Below are 14,414 nucleotides of genomic sequence, written 5' to 3'. Positions count from 1 at the left end.
GGCACCATGGAATCAGACAATCGATCTCCCTCCCATATAACTCGTACTACATCCAACAACAATGGGTCTTCAGCATATTTAAAGATAGTGCTGGAATTGTGTCTGGCAGCACAGTCGTGGGTAGAGCAGGGGGCTGAGCACACAGGCTTGAGGTGACCCTGTGCTGATGGTTATCGAGGTATTACTATCAATTTGTACCGATTGTGCTCTATTGACGAGGAAGTTGAGGATCCAGTTGCAAAGGGATGCGGAGAGCCCGAAATCCCTGAGCTTGGTAACACGTTTGGAGGGGAAGATGGTGACGATCATTGAGCTGCAGTCTACGATCAACAGCCTGACTTTTTGTCTTTTTATGTCTTTTTTATTGTCCAAGTGGTCTAGTGCATTGTGGAGAACCAGTGAGATTGGATCCGCTGTTGATCTATTGTGACGGCAGGCAAATTATGCTGGATCCAGGTTCTTACTGAGATGTTGATATGTGCCATAATCAACCAAAAGAATTTCAGCACCACATGCCCTTTTAAATCAAGTGGGAACCTCAGTAACAAGAGGTTTAAGATGCCCACAAAATCTGCAGCCAGTTAGGTCAGTGCAGGGTTTGGGAATGCAATCAGGTATAACATCAGATCTGAGGGTTCACCCTCATGAAGGATCTTCTGACGTCGGCCTCGGTGACTGAGATGGGGGCTATAGGCTCAAGAAGGCACATCTGTGCTCTCCCTTTCGAAGTGTGTGTAGAACGCATTGAGCTCGTCCGAGAATGATGCCTCGCTGTCATTTGAGTTGCCACTTGATTTTGCCTTGTAGGAAGTGATGGTGTACTGCCCTGAAGTAGAGAATACTTTCTATCCATAAAGAAATGTATCTTTATTTAATTATTTATCCTGTTTTCTTAAGAATGTCCAGGAAACAACCTGTAACAATTACCCTGTAAAGTCTTCTCTGAATCTTGTATATCTTAATGAGGTCACCTTTCATTTATAAAAAATCTAAAGGGTTTAGCCCATTTGATATGAGAATAACTTCCCTATTCCATAAATGAATGTGGGAAATTTTTATGACTGTACTGTATCTCCAAGGCAAAAATGTACTTCCTTATGTAAGAAGGGCCATAATAATAATATATTTTATTGTCATTGTACATAAGTGCAACGAGATTTGGTATGCAGCTTCCATCCGATGTCATAACTTAAATAACTAATAAAATTTAGATTTAGATACCCCGAGAACATGGTTTGTAAAAAGAACATTACAACAGTAAAATAGTCAAAACAGTTCAAACAGACTAAAGTGCAGATGTGTCAGTGCGACGTGACCATCCGAGGGAGACAGTCCATGGGGGGTGGGGGGCACTCAGCAGGGCCGGTTCAGAGCCGCTATAGCTCTGGGAATGAAGCTGTTCCTGAGTCTGGAAGTTCGGGCGTAGAAGGCCTTGTAACGTCTGACAGGGAAGTAGTTCGAACACTCCATTACAAGGGTGTGAGGAGTCTTTATGGATGCTGATGGCCTTCCTGCGGCACCGTGTGCGGTAGAAGCCCTCCAAGGCTGGTAGCTGTGTCCCAATAATCTTCTGCGCTCTGTGGATGACGCGCTGAAGAACTCTCCTCTCCGCCTCCGTGCAGCTGAGATACCACACAGAGATGCCATACGTTAATATGCTCTCTGTTGTACACAATACTTCAGATGTGGGCTCATTTACAACACCGTATATTTGTAGCAAGACTTTTGTTCTTCCTGACCACACCGTTTCTTAAAGGAACAGATCATTGATGAAAGAAATTGCTTTTCCAATATGTAGCTTTCTACAGAATGCATATAAAATCTATGGACCAAAAATGAATATTTATAGTCGATGGTAATTTTAAGCCTCCAAGACAAGTAATGCTCCTTTGGGGAGGGAAGGGATGGAAGGGATGGAATTTAAACAAAACAAAACAACATTCTATTATCTTTGCCAAGCAGCACTGCGCTTTATTCAAGAAATGTGGATTTTGAGATTGAACTTTTTTCAGGGTCACCCAATAGTGAAGTAAATGAAACTTTAGGATAACAATACCATATAACTTTCATGAAATACTGAAGTTTCACTCTGAAGTTTGAAAAGTATTTGATAAAAACAAATTGAAGAGATTTACATTGCTTTATTTGGGAACAATTTATTACAAATAGGGCTCTACTTATTAGCTGAAAACATTAAATGAGAGGATGAATGGATGTTCAAAATATTTTCAGCATTTTGTTAACGATATTTAAACAATGATATCAAGCCATAGATGCTGCCTCACCTGCTGAGTTTCTCCAGCATTTTTGTCTATATCAAGGCAAAACTGTATATTCTTTCATAAAATACTAGTATTTTTGGGTGTTGATTCCATGTATATTGAAAGATATGAAAAAAAGATAAATGGAGTTCTTTCAGCATTCTTTAGTCAATATCTCAAAGATCATTTTGAAAATAGAATGAGGCCCATTTTCTGTTGTTTAAAAATATAGGTTTTTATTCAGTGTTAATTGGGGCAGCAGAAAGATTGAAGTTAATTTATGGTTAAGACCAGATTTGAATTAAATATATTACTACAAGTAATTATAGAGGAGAGGATAGAGAATTGGAAGATCTTTACATTGATTGTGCAAGAACATTTGGCATATGCATGTATATTTGCAAAGAAGGTGATGCAGGGGTTCTCTGGTGTTTATTGAATTCCACCTTGTCAATGTCAATATACACTAACATTTTTGGCCCAATCTTGCAACTTTACGGAACTTTGAACTTATGATGGAATTACCAATGATTTCTTTGTGTGAAGATTAATGTTCCTTTGAACTATTTTACCTCTGCTCATGTACTGCTTACTAAACCGTGCTTCAAACATTTATTTACTTATGTCCATTTTTCACTCTTTGACAGCTGTGAGAGTCAACTGCATTGGATCATGTGGGGTTGCCAACAAAGCAAATGACACAGCCTGGCAGGTGGAGGAACAGTACTTCAGCAGCACACTTGTTGTTGCGGAAAAGGGTAAGAGTTGCGTTTCTGGTTCATTCATTTAACGGACTCGAGACAGTTTATTTGACATTTACATTGATTTGCATGTTCATTATCTTGATTGTCTATGTGTCTTTTTACAATACTGGAGAGATTTTGAGGAACAAGATTATTATTCAGGTTTTTACACCATTACACTGCTCTTAACAAAAAATCTACCAATCATGTGAAACCTTACAAATAACAGATATAAATTAGATAACTTCAAGACCGAAAGTCTTTTGCATAACAGACAAATTTTCATAATTTTACCCCCATTTTGGACACCAAAAATGTGACACTAAGAACTCTGCCACATTTAGTCATGAATATTTAATTCACAAATAAACTTCATATGACCCCTCATATATATACGTTTTGATAATGATCTAGGGAAATATTTTCATCAATACCTGGAGAAAAATTACAGTAACATGTCTGGTATTCCACCTAGCAAAGATCCCGTAACGGTCGTTGTGCTTGGTGTCCATTGTCACAACGACCGTTATCGGGGTCGGTACCTCTCTGTAAGTTAAACCACGGAGGCTCCAAACCTCTAATGCTTTTCAAAAACCCAACGAGGTATCCTATGGTAGTAGCGATTTTTGGGTGAGTTAATTATTTTTTCTTATTTTCCAATTTAATATATCAAAAACATCGTGGTGTCAACTACGCAATGACCGTTTACGATATATTTTCCGACTTTTTTAAATCAATTTTTTTTTAAATGTGGACATAAATTGGTCATCAAAACTAAGAAACTGAGCCAATCTTCAATTTGGCAACACACTCTCTCTTGTTTACCTTTCGTACGGACCAAGTCGCTAACTTCATTCCTTCGTGTCAACTTCCGTAAGCTCCACAACTACCGTTACGGAGAAATTTTTCTTACTAAAATATCATCCCAAGTCAAACCTTCTGACGAATCATAGGCCATCGATATAGCTCAAATCCATAAGGTAATGTATCGTTTCGATCACATTGGTAAAAATGTTTGGTTTTCGCTACTAATGTAACGTTCGTTTTCTGGGACACCAAACCTTTGAGTGTCCACCGCAACATAGGTTTGTGTGTATGATGTGTAACGCGCATTGCGGTGTCCACTCAGATGGATGCAGTATTCTAATACATGATCAGGTGAATGAAGTGGAAACGGTGTTTGCGATTTTATTGTCCCATGTGGTATTCATAAACATAGAAAGGAATAAGAAATACGTGCACTTACTGTGCCAACCAGGTCACTGGTGGACATCCCGCGACAACCATTACACAAAATGTACGTGTATTCTGATGCAATTTTCGGAAACTTGCCATCAACATAGAAACATAGAAACATAGAAAGTAGGTGCGAGAGTAGACCACCAGGTCCGTCGAGCCCGCACCGCCATTCGCTCATGGCTGAACACTAAACAGACACACTTACCCACAAACAGTAGACACAAGACACAGAGCACAAGACACTACCCTCCCCTTCATACCGCTATCACCCCTCTCCACCCCAAGAACCGCGTGATCTCCTGGGGGAGGCAAAAAAACGGATAAAAACCCAGGTCCAATTCGGGAAAAAAAAAAACGGGAAATTCCTCTCCGACCCCAATCCAGGCGATCGACACTTGTCCAGGAGATCACTCAGGTCTTACTATACTAACCATACCTAGGTCCATATCCCTGCCCTCTCCCCGTAGCCCCTTATCCCCTCGGCAGCTAAAAAACCATCTATTCTAGACTTAAACATATTTAACGTTTCTGCTTCCACTGCTCCCTGGGGCAGTGAATTCCATAAATTAACCACCCTCTTGGTGAAGAAGTTCTTCCTCATCTCAGTTTTAAAAGAGCCCCCCCTTATTCTGCAACTATGTCCCCTAGTTCTAGTTTCCCCGATCATTGGGAACATCCTCGGTGCATCCACCCGATCAAGGCCCCTCACGATCTTATATGTTTCAATGAGATCGCCTCTCATTCTCCTAAACTCCAAAGAGTAGAGCTCCAGCTTACTTAACCTTTCCTCATATGTCAATCCCCTCATTGCAGGAATTAATCATGTAAACATGCTATCTTTTCTTATATTTTTTGTTGATACTATGTTAGTATTCTCTGGAGCGCAGAAGGTTAAGGGGGGACTTGATAGAGGTCTTTAAAATGATGAGAGGGATAGACAGAGTTGATGTGGACAAGCTTTTCCCTTTGAGAATAGGGAAGATTCAAACAAGAGGACATGACTTCAGAATTAAGGGACAGAAGTTTAGGGGTAACATGAGGGGGAACTTCTTTACTCAGAGAGTGGTAGCGGTGTGGAATGAGCTTCCAGTGGAAGTGGTGGAGGCAGGTTCGTTGGTATCATTTAAAAATAAATTGGATAGGCATATGGATGAGAAGGGAATGGAGGGTTATGGTATGAGTGCAGGCAGGTGGGACTAAGGGAAAAAAGTTGTTCGGCACGGACTTGTAGGGCCGAGATGGCCTGTTTCCGTGCTGTAATTGTTATATGGTTATATGTTATATGGTTATGTTAGTCACGAACCCAATAAACTGCTTGTTAACTTTTTTGAAGGAATTTGAAATTTGACCCCTTTGTTACATTATTGTGTGCAGTATTCTAAAAAGACACGCCTATACTTTAATTTCAGAGACTTTGTTAATAACTTCCTAATGCCATTGCATCCATGTGTTTTCATATCATTATTTAAACAGGATAAATGAAATCTTGTAATATTAAAATACTTTTTGGTTTGAGTATGTGATGCTGTGTATTTTACTTTTGAGCACATTGTTTAATATCTTTTATAAGGTGAAGACAAATGTGAAATAATTCTTAAAAGACAGTCATATTCTAATGGTTTTTACCAGATTTGCAATGAAGGAACCAAGTTGACTAAGAAATAATTTTGTTTTTCACATATAATTTCTTAATATGCAAAAGTAAAATACTCTGGATTCTGGAAATATAAAGAAAATACCAGGAGTTGTGACCACTTCTGCAACAATAAAGTTCAAGTTTGAGGTCTACTATCGCCATTCACAAGATTGTCAGTCCTATACATTAACTCTTTCTCTCCTTACGGATGTACCCTGATCAGAGTAATATTGGCATTTTTGATTTTTCTCCTATTGAGTGTGTTTTGGATAATAGTTTGAATTTGAATTGTCAGGTTGCGATGAGCATCATAACTGGGGCTCTATAGTTGACTCCATACGTGGTAAAACATATGTTTCATAAGATTCTGGTGAAATTCTGCTTTGAGAGTCATCAGTGATTCACCAGTTCCTTGATAAATCACTCACTGGATTACATGTGCGCAGTCTTTTGAGGAATGAGAAAATGGGTGGGTGTAAACTTTTTGCAATTAGTATTGTACTAATTCCTGCTACTGAGATAATAAGATTGTAAACCAACATGATAAAATTGATATCCTTCTGTAAATTGGACTTTCTAAAGTTATATTTTATTTGAAAATAGTAACCTCTAGCACATTTTCTTGGAGCATTGTAAGGCTAACTTTTTTGTTTTGGATATTTGTATGAGTAATGCCATGGTTTATAGAACAAACTCAGAATGTAGTAATATTGTGCCACAAAAATCATGGTCATTTCATCAACCAGCTCCCAAGGTCATTTCTTAGACTATTTTGGGCAGTCTAATCAAAGTCCCAATTTTCCTTTAACCGAGAAACTAGTGTTTCATTAAGATGATTACAGAAGCTTATTGGAATTGCATCTGCATGTAGACATAATTGTGGTTAGTCGTGATAAAGCAAGGGTTTGGTAACCTAAGCAGATATTGCTGGAGAAATGGCAAATGGAGTTTAATCCGAGCAAGTGTGAGGTATTGCACTTTGGGAGGTTGAATGTAAGAGGAGAGTATACAATTAATGGCAAGACCTTTAACAGCATTGATATGTAGAGGGATCTTGCTGTCCAAGTTCATAGCTCACTGATAAGATGGTAAAGGAGGCATATGTCTTTGAGTGGAGGTAGAACAAAGCACATACTTCCAAGCTCATCAGAGGAAGGAAGGTAAGGAGTGTGTGTGGGATTTGGTTGAACAATTAGATTGGAAGATTGGTAAATTGGACAATTAGGCAATTTAGCATCTGATATAAGCAAGACTTACTCAAGGGGTGCGGCCCTGTCGAGGGAAATACCCTGTGAGAAAAAGTGCGAGTCTTTGGCTGCGAGTCTACGGCGAGGAGGCTGAGGGAGGACGCCACACCAAACGCTGGAGATGGAGGGACGAAAGAAGGAAATATCAAGCAAACTGATTCAGTGTGATGCTTGCGGGATGTGGGAGGTCAAGGACACCATTGGTGCCTCTGGCTGCTACAAATGTGAGAAGTGCATCCAGGTACAGCCCCTGAAGGACCGTGTTGGGGAACTTGAGAAGCAAGTGGATGACCTCAGGTTCGTCCGAGAAACTGAGTCGTTCCTCGACAAGTCCTACAGTAAGATTGTTACACCGAAGGTACTGGAAGAGAGAAGGTGGGTGACGGTGAGAAAGGGAGGGAAACATGGAATGCAAAGGTCCCCGGGTGTTGTACCTCTTGAGAACAGGTTCACCCACTTAGAAGCTGTCAGGACAGAAGACGTTAACACACTGAGCGGCGGACTGGCTTGCGAAGCAAAAAGTGCCGTTGAGCCAAAACCAAAGAGGCCGACGTCAGGCAACACCGTGGTAGTTGGAGACTCCATTGTGATGGGTACGGACAGGGGATTCTTCGGCAACAGACGGGATTCGAGGATGGTGTGCTGCCAGGATCAAGGATGTAACGGACAGAGTGCAGAAAATCCTTAAGGGCGAAAATGAACAGTCGGAAGTGGTAGTGCATGTCGGAATAAACACTGTCGAAAAGAAGGGGATGAATATTCTGCAACGTGACTTTAGAGAGTTCGGAAAAATGCTGAAAAGCAGGACCTCCAGGATGGTTATCTCGGTTTGCTTCCAGTTTCTCGTCCTGGCGAGAGGAGGAACAGGGAGATACAGGACCTCAATGTGTGGCTGAGGAACTGGTGCAGGGGGCAGGGTTTTGGATTCTTAGACCACTGGGATCTGTTTTGGAGTAAGGGGGAACTGTACAAAAGGGACGGATTGCACCTTAACAGGTGGAGGACCAGCATTCTGGCAGGCAGATTTGCCACTGCTACATGGGTGGTTTTAAACTGAATAAGGGGGGTGGGGTGTCATATGGGATAGTCATGGACGGAGTTAAAGGGAAAGAGAGTAAAGGGATAGTTAATGATCCCAGAATTGACGGGAAAGAAAGCTCACAAAGGGATAGGAGAGTATGGCCAAGTGTAATAGGGATCGATGCGAAAGGTGAGACGCGTAAGGAATTAAAAGTATTGTATATGAATGTGCGAAGTATAAGAAATAAGGTAGCTTGAGGCTCAGTTAGAGGTTGGTAGATATGACATTGTGGGGATTACTGAGACGTGGCTGCAGCAGGATCGGGCCTTGGAACTTAATATTCAGCGTTATACATCCTATAGAAAGGACAGGCAGGTGGGCAGAGGAGGGGGTAGCTCTGCTGGTGAGGGATGGAATTCAGTCCCTTGCGAGGGAAGACATAGGGACTGACGAGGTAGAGTCACTGTGGATTAAGTTGAGGAATTGTAAAGGCAAGAAGACACTAATTGGTGTTATCTACAGACCCCCAAATAGTAGCCCGGATGCCGGGTGTAAGTTGCATCAGGAGTTGGTTTAAGACACACTTTGCCAATGTTAATTAAAGAATACAGTGCCCTCCATAATGTTTGGGACAAAGACCCATCATTTATTTATTTGCCGCTACTCCACGATTTGTAAAAGAAAAAAAATCGAATGTGGTTAAAGTGCACATTGTCAGATTTAATAAAGGCCATTTTTATACATTTTAGTTCCATCATATAGAAATTACAGCAGTGTTTACACATAGTCCCCCCATTTCAAAGCACCATAATGTTTGTGACACAGTAATGTCATGTAAATGAAAGTAGTCATGTTCAGTATTTTGTTGCATATCCTTTGCATGCAATGACTGCTTGAAGTCTGCAATTCATGGACATCACCAGTTGCTGAGTGTCTTCCCTGGTGATGCTCTGCCAGGCCTGTATTGCAGCCATCTTTAGCTTATGCTTGTTTTGGGGGCTAGTCCCCTTCAGTTTTCTCTTCAGCATATAAAAGGCATGCTCAATTGGGTTCAGATCGGGTGATTGACTTGGCCACTCAAGAATTCACGCTTTTTTAGTTTGAAAAACTCCTTTGTTGCTTTAGCAGTATGTTTGGGATCATTGTCTTGCTGTAGAATGTGCTTTGAGGCATTTGTTTGAACTTGAGCAGATAGGATGTGTCTATACACTTCAAAATTCATCATGCTACTACCATCAGCAGTTGTATCATCAATGAAGATGTGAGCCAGTTGCTTCAGCAGCCATACATGCCCAGGCCATAATATCCCCACCAACGTGTTTCACAGATGAGGTCGTATGCTTTGGATCTTGGGCAGTTCCTTCTCTCCTCCGTACATTGCTCTTGCCATCACTCTGATATAAGTTAATCTTCGTCTCATCTGTCCAAAAGACCTTTTTTCCAGAACTGTGGGTGCTCTTTTAAATACTTATTGGCAAACTGTAACCCAGCCATCCTATTTTTGCAGCAAACCAGTGGTTTGCATCTTGCAGTGTACCTCCGTATTTCTGTTCATAAAGTCTTCTGCGGACAGTGGTCATTGACAAATCCACTCCTGAAGAGTGTTTCTGATCTGTCGGACAGGTGTTTGGGGTTTTTGTTCTTTATTATAGAGAGAATTGTTCTGTTATCAGCTGTGTTGGTCTTCCTTGGCCTGCCAGTCCCTTTGTGATTAGTCAGCTCACCAGTGCTCCCTTTCTTCATAATGATGCTCCAAACAGTTGATTTTGGTAAGCCTAAGGTTTGGCTGATGTCTCTAACAGTTTTATTCTTGTTTCTCAGTCTCATAATGACTTCTTTAACTTTGGCACAACTTTGGTCCTCATGTTGATAAACAGCAATAAAAGTTTCCAAAGGTGATGGAAAGACTGGAGGAAAGACTAGGTGCTGTGAGCTCTCTTATACCTGCATTGAGGAGGCATTTAAACACACCTGAGCAATTACAAACACATGTGAAGCCTTGTGTCCCAAACATTATGGTGCTCTGAAATGGGGGGGGGGGGGGGGGGGGGGGGGGACTATGTATAAACACAGCTGTAATTTCTACATGGTGAAACCAAAATGTATTAAAATGGTTTTTAATAAAATCTATCAATGTGCACCACATGTGATTTTTTTTTTTCTATTACAAATCTCAAATTGTGGAGCACAGAGGCAAATAAATAAATGATGGGTCTTTGTCCCAAACATTATGGAGGGCACTGTATATGCAGGTTTCTGTGTTTCATCAGCTACGTAATTAATATGAGGTAGTAATTATGACAAATGCCGATACCTACAAATCTGCATCTGTAACTGTTTCAGAAAGTGATCCAGCAAGTAGTGTCCACTTTATTTGTTCCACTGCCCATTAATTCTTTCCATTATGTTTAATCCTTTTTGCAGCATTGCTTTAGTTTGGTTTCCTGAGGCTGCTGGAAAATGGCCTCCAGGTTGGTTGTTCCAGAGGTGCCTGAAAATAGTTTTTCCAGCAGTGTGGGTTTATTTTGCTTCAATTTCCAACATCTGCAGTCTCTTGCCTATTTCTTGTCACCCTTTTTCTAGAGTTTGTTCCCTTTAATCTTAGCATCTGGTTTTATGACGAGTTGTTATCACAAGAATGGGCTTTATTTGAATAGTGTCATAAGATAAGAATGCACAGTTTGTGCAACATCAGCTACAATGCACAGCGCGACATTGAAAAGAGTGCTCCACAAGTAGCTGCCTGTGAGCAGAGCGTGGGAGTCCAATATGCCCAAATAAAACTTTATCTCTTCTATCTTGGATAATAAACAATAGCTCCATTTAAGCTTCTTTGTGCGAATGGTCAAATAATAATGTTACTGCATTGTTAGTAATTTGTAGATTGTGATATTTTACATTTCCCTTTAAGTACCCTTTGGAAAGCTCTACTTCAAAACTCAAACAATAAATTTCTGTTTGATCATGTTTAAAATCTTGTAATAGCATGCAACTGCTGCCACTTGTGACATAAATAATTTCTTGCTTGTATATCAATTGATTTCTACCAATGGAATTAACCTTTCCTCCACTGATGGTAGATTTGGATGGTGTAGTGAGTAGTAAGCATTAGTAGAATTATTGGAAAATCTGCACGTTCAGTTGGGTGATCTTGTTCAATTTTTCTTTTATTACCCATTGTTCCCTCATGGATCATATCTTCATGATACTTTCTCTTGACAATTCTTCACATTTCAGGGAAATAAATGGCCAGACCCTTAGGAACATTGATGTACATTGAGATCTAGGGGGTGCGCCAGAACTCCCTGAAAGTGGCAACATAAGTATCTGGTGGGGCATTGAGTGTAAAGGTTGGGAAGTCATTTGCAGCTGTATAAAACTTTGGTTAGGCCACATTTGGACTATTGCGTGTAATTTTGGTCACCACACTATAGGGAGGTTGCACGACAGTCGGGTCACGTGACTCTGGGTGGGCGGAGGGGCCAGACTGTCCCCGACTCTGCTGCAGCTGATGGGGACATTACCGGGTGTTCATGGGGGGGGGCGGTCGGTAGGTAGGTAGTGGGGGGTGGCCGGTGGGGGGGGGGGGGTCAGTGACTGTGTGGGTGGAGGGACCAGACTGTCCCCAACTCTGCTGCAGCTGACGGGGACGTTGCCGGGTGGTCAGGGGTGGTCGTTGGGGGGTGGGGTCGGTATGGGGGGGGTAGTCGTGGGGGGGGGGGGGATCTGTGACTGGGTGGGTGGAGGGACCAGACTGTCCCCAACTCTGCTGCAGCTGACGGGGACGTTGCCATGTTTTCGTCCCCGTGTGTCCGCTGCCTGGAGCCACGGTCCCGCTCCACCCGGCCCCGTGCGTGGGCGCTGCCGACCCACAGCCCGTGACTGCGTCCCATAGGGGGAGGATGGGCAGAGGGTGGCCGTGGCTGGACAACGCTGACCCCGGGGGAAGAGTGGTGGTTGTCCCGAGGGATGCGCTCCTTCAGCCGCTTACACCTTGGTGCTCAGGTTTAGAGCAAAGATATTAGAGCATTTGGTTCCGAGCGCTCAGTCACCCTCCACAATTATTTACAGTGCAAACATTGACCATTTTGGTGGTTTTTAACAGGTAAGAAAGTAGGTGTTTCGTGTGTGAACAGTGTATGTCGGAGGCTGCCATGTCCTCCAGATGGATTGAGCTGCTCCGTGCGTCACGCCCTTTGACCCAATGACCTTACGTGCAACCCCCCCCCCCCTATAGAAAAGGTGTGAAAGATACGGAGAGGAAATAGAAGAAGTTTACCAAAATGTTGCCTGGTAGGAGTGTATAAGTTACAAGAAGAGATTGGGCAAACTTGGATTGTTTTCACGGCAGCGTCACAGGCCGAGGGGCGACGTGATTGAGATATATACTATTATGCAATGCATTAATCGGAGTGCAGAACTAACTTCCTCTCTAAAAGATGCTGTTTCACAATGCACTAAAGGCCACGTCCTGCTGGCAGAAATGGTTTAATTTTGGATGTGCTCAGCATGAGCTTGGAACCTGCAGAAAGCTTGAAATGTAAAATTGCATCTTTTAAAAGTTGCTATTATGGGCTCTACTTGTATTTGTCTATAAAGCTACAGATGTTAGTATTTGAGGAGCTGATTTGATCGTTAGCATGTTGCGTAATTGAATGAAAGCTTTTATTATTAAAATACAATGCACCACTGACTTAATTTTTATAGGAAATGTTACTGAAACTTCTACTGACAGTCTTGTTTTTTTTAATTGAAAATTCTTACATGAATGGAAGGGTTAAGATTGTGGAGATCATCTTACATGTAAGAAAGAATTTTAAACATGAAGTAGCTGGACAAAAAGTCGGTGTCAGTCATCCAGCTAAGATGAAGGGGACTTGATACATTTTATTTGGCAAAACACAAGTGCAGGAGTGATTCAGCGGGTCAGGCAACATCCGTGGAAGGAATGGATAGGTGATGTTTCGGGCCGTGACGCTTCTTCACGCTAATAGTAGTAAGGGGGGGGAGCAAGCTGGAAAAGAGGAGGGGGCAGGACAAGGCTTGACACATGATAGCTGGATACAGGTGAGAGTGGCTTGTTAGGCAAATGGGCGGACAAAGGCTTCTACAGCTTCTCTGCCAGGTCAATCCAGATACTGACGACTGAGTGGAAAAAGTTGCCACTTTTAAAATCTATGCGCACTCGTTTTAGAATCATTTATCCTCGGAGAAAAAAGACTGAGCATTCAGTCATACAGCATGGAAACAGGCCTTTTGGCCCAACTTGTCCATGTCGATGAAGATGGCCCATCCGCATTAGTCCCATCTGGACACGTTTGACCCATATTCCCCTAAACCTTTCTTATCCATGCACATGTCCAAATTACTTTAAAATATTGTTATAGTACCTGCTTCATCTACCTCCTCTGCCAGCTCATCCCATACACCCACCTTGTGTGAAAATGTTGCTAGTTCTGATTAAATCTTTCCCATTTCACCTTAAACCAAAGTCTTCTGGTTCTTGATTCCCCTATTCTGGGTAAAATAATCTGTACATCTACCCTATCTATTCTCCTCATGATCGTATACCCCTCTATAAGATCACCCCCTCATCCTCCTGTACTCCAAAGAATAAAGTCCTAGCCTTCCCAACCTTTCCTATGGTTCAGGCCCTCAAGTCCTGACAGCATCCTCATAAATCTTCTCTGCACTCTTTTCAGGTTAACAACATAAAACTGAACAAAATACTCCAAATGTGGCTTTACCAACATCCCAACTTCTATACTCAGTACCCTGAAGGACAATGTGCCAAATCACCCTATCTTGGTCACCCTATCTAGCTGTGACACCACAATCAAGGAACTATGCACCTCCACTCTTCAATCCCTCTGCTGCACAACACTCCCCAGACTCCTGCCATTCACTGTGAAGGTCCTGCCCTGGTTTGACTTCCCACAACCCAACATCTCGCACATATCTGCATTGAACTCCATTAACCATTCCTCTGCCCACTTGCCCAACTAATCAAGATACTGCTATAAATTTTTATAACCATCTTTGCTATCGATGATACCACCCACTTTAGTGTCATCTGCAGACTTTCTAAATATGCCTTGTACATCGTCATACGTTGGAAACAGGCCCTTCGACCCAACTTTCCCATGCCGACCAACACGCCCCATCTATACTAGTCCCACCTGCCTGTGTTCAGCCCATATCCTACTAAACTTATCCTATCCATGTACCTGTCCAAATCATTGACATAAACAACAAACAGCAGTGGGC

At 42.0% G+C, this 14,414-nt stretch overlaps 1 protein-coding gene across 1 annotated transcript in view; it reads left to right on the top strand.

The window, feature by feature from the left end:
* arrdc1 (arrestin domain containing 1) overlaps window positions 1-14,414 on the top strand; it is a 50,304-nt gene that overhangs the window by 15,981 nt on the left and 19,909 nt on the right. The window contains exon 2 of the mRNA XM_033049075.1: window positions 2,909-3,019. Within this exon, the coding sequence (XP_032904966.1) occupies window positions 2,909-3,019 (111 nt within the window). The remainder of the gene's footprint in view (window positions 1-2,908; window positions 3,020-14,414) is intronic.

Source organism: Amblyraja radiata, chromosome 32 (assembly GCF_010909765.2).
Source record: "Amblyraja radiata isolate CabotCenter1 chromosome 32, sAmbRad1.1.pri, whole genome shotgun sequence".
Lineage (NCBI taxonomy): Eukaryota > Metazoa > Chordata > Chondrichthyes > Rajiformes > Rajidae > Amblyraja > Amblyraja radiata.
Note: the sequence above shows the minus strand (reverse complement) of the source record. Positions and strands in the feature narration are given on the sequence as shown.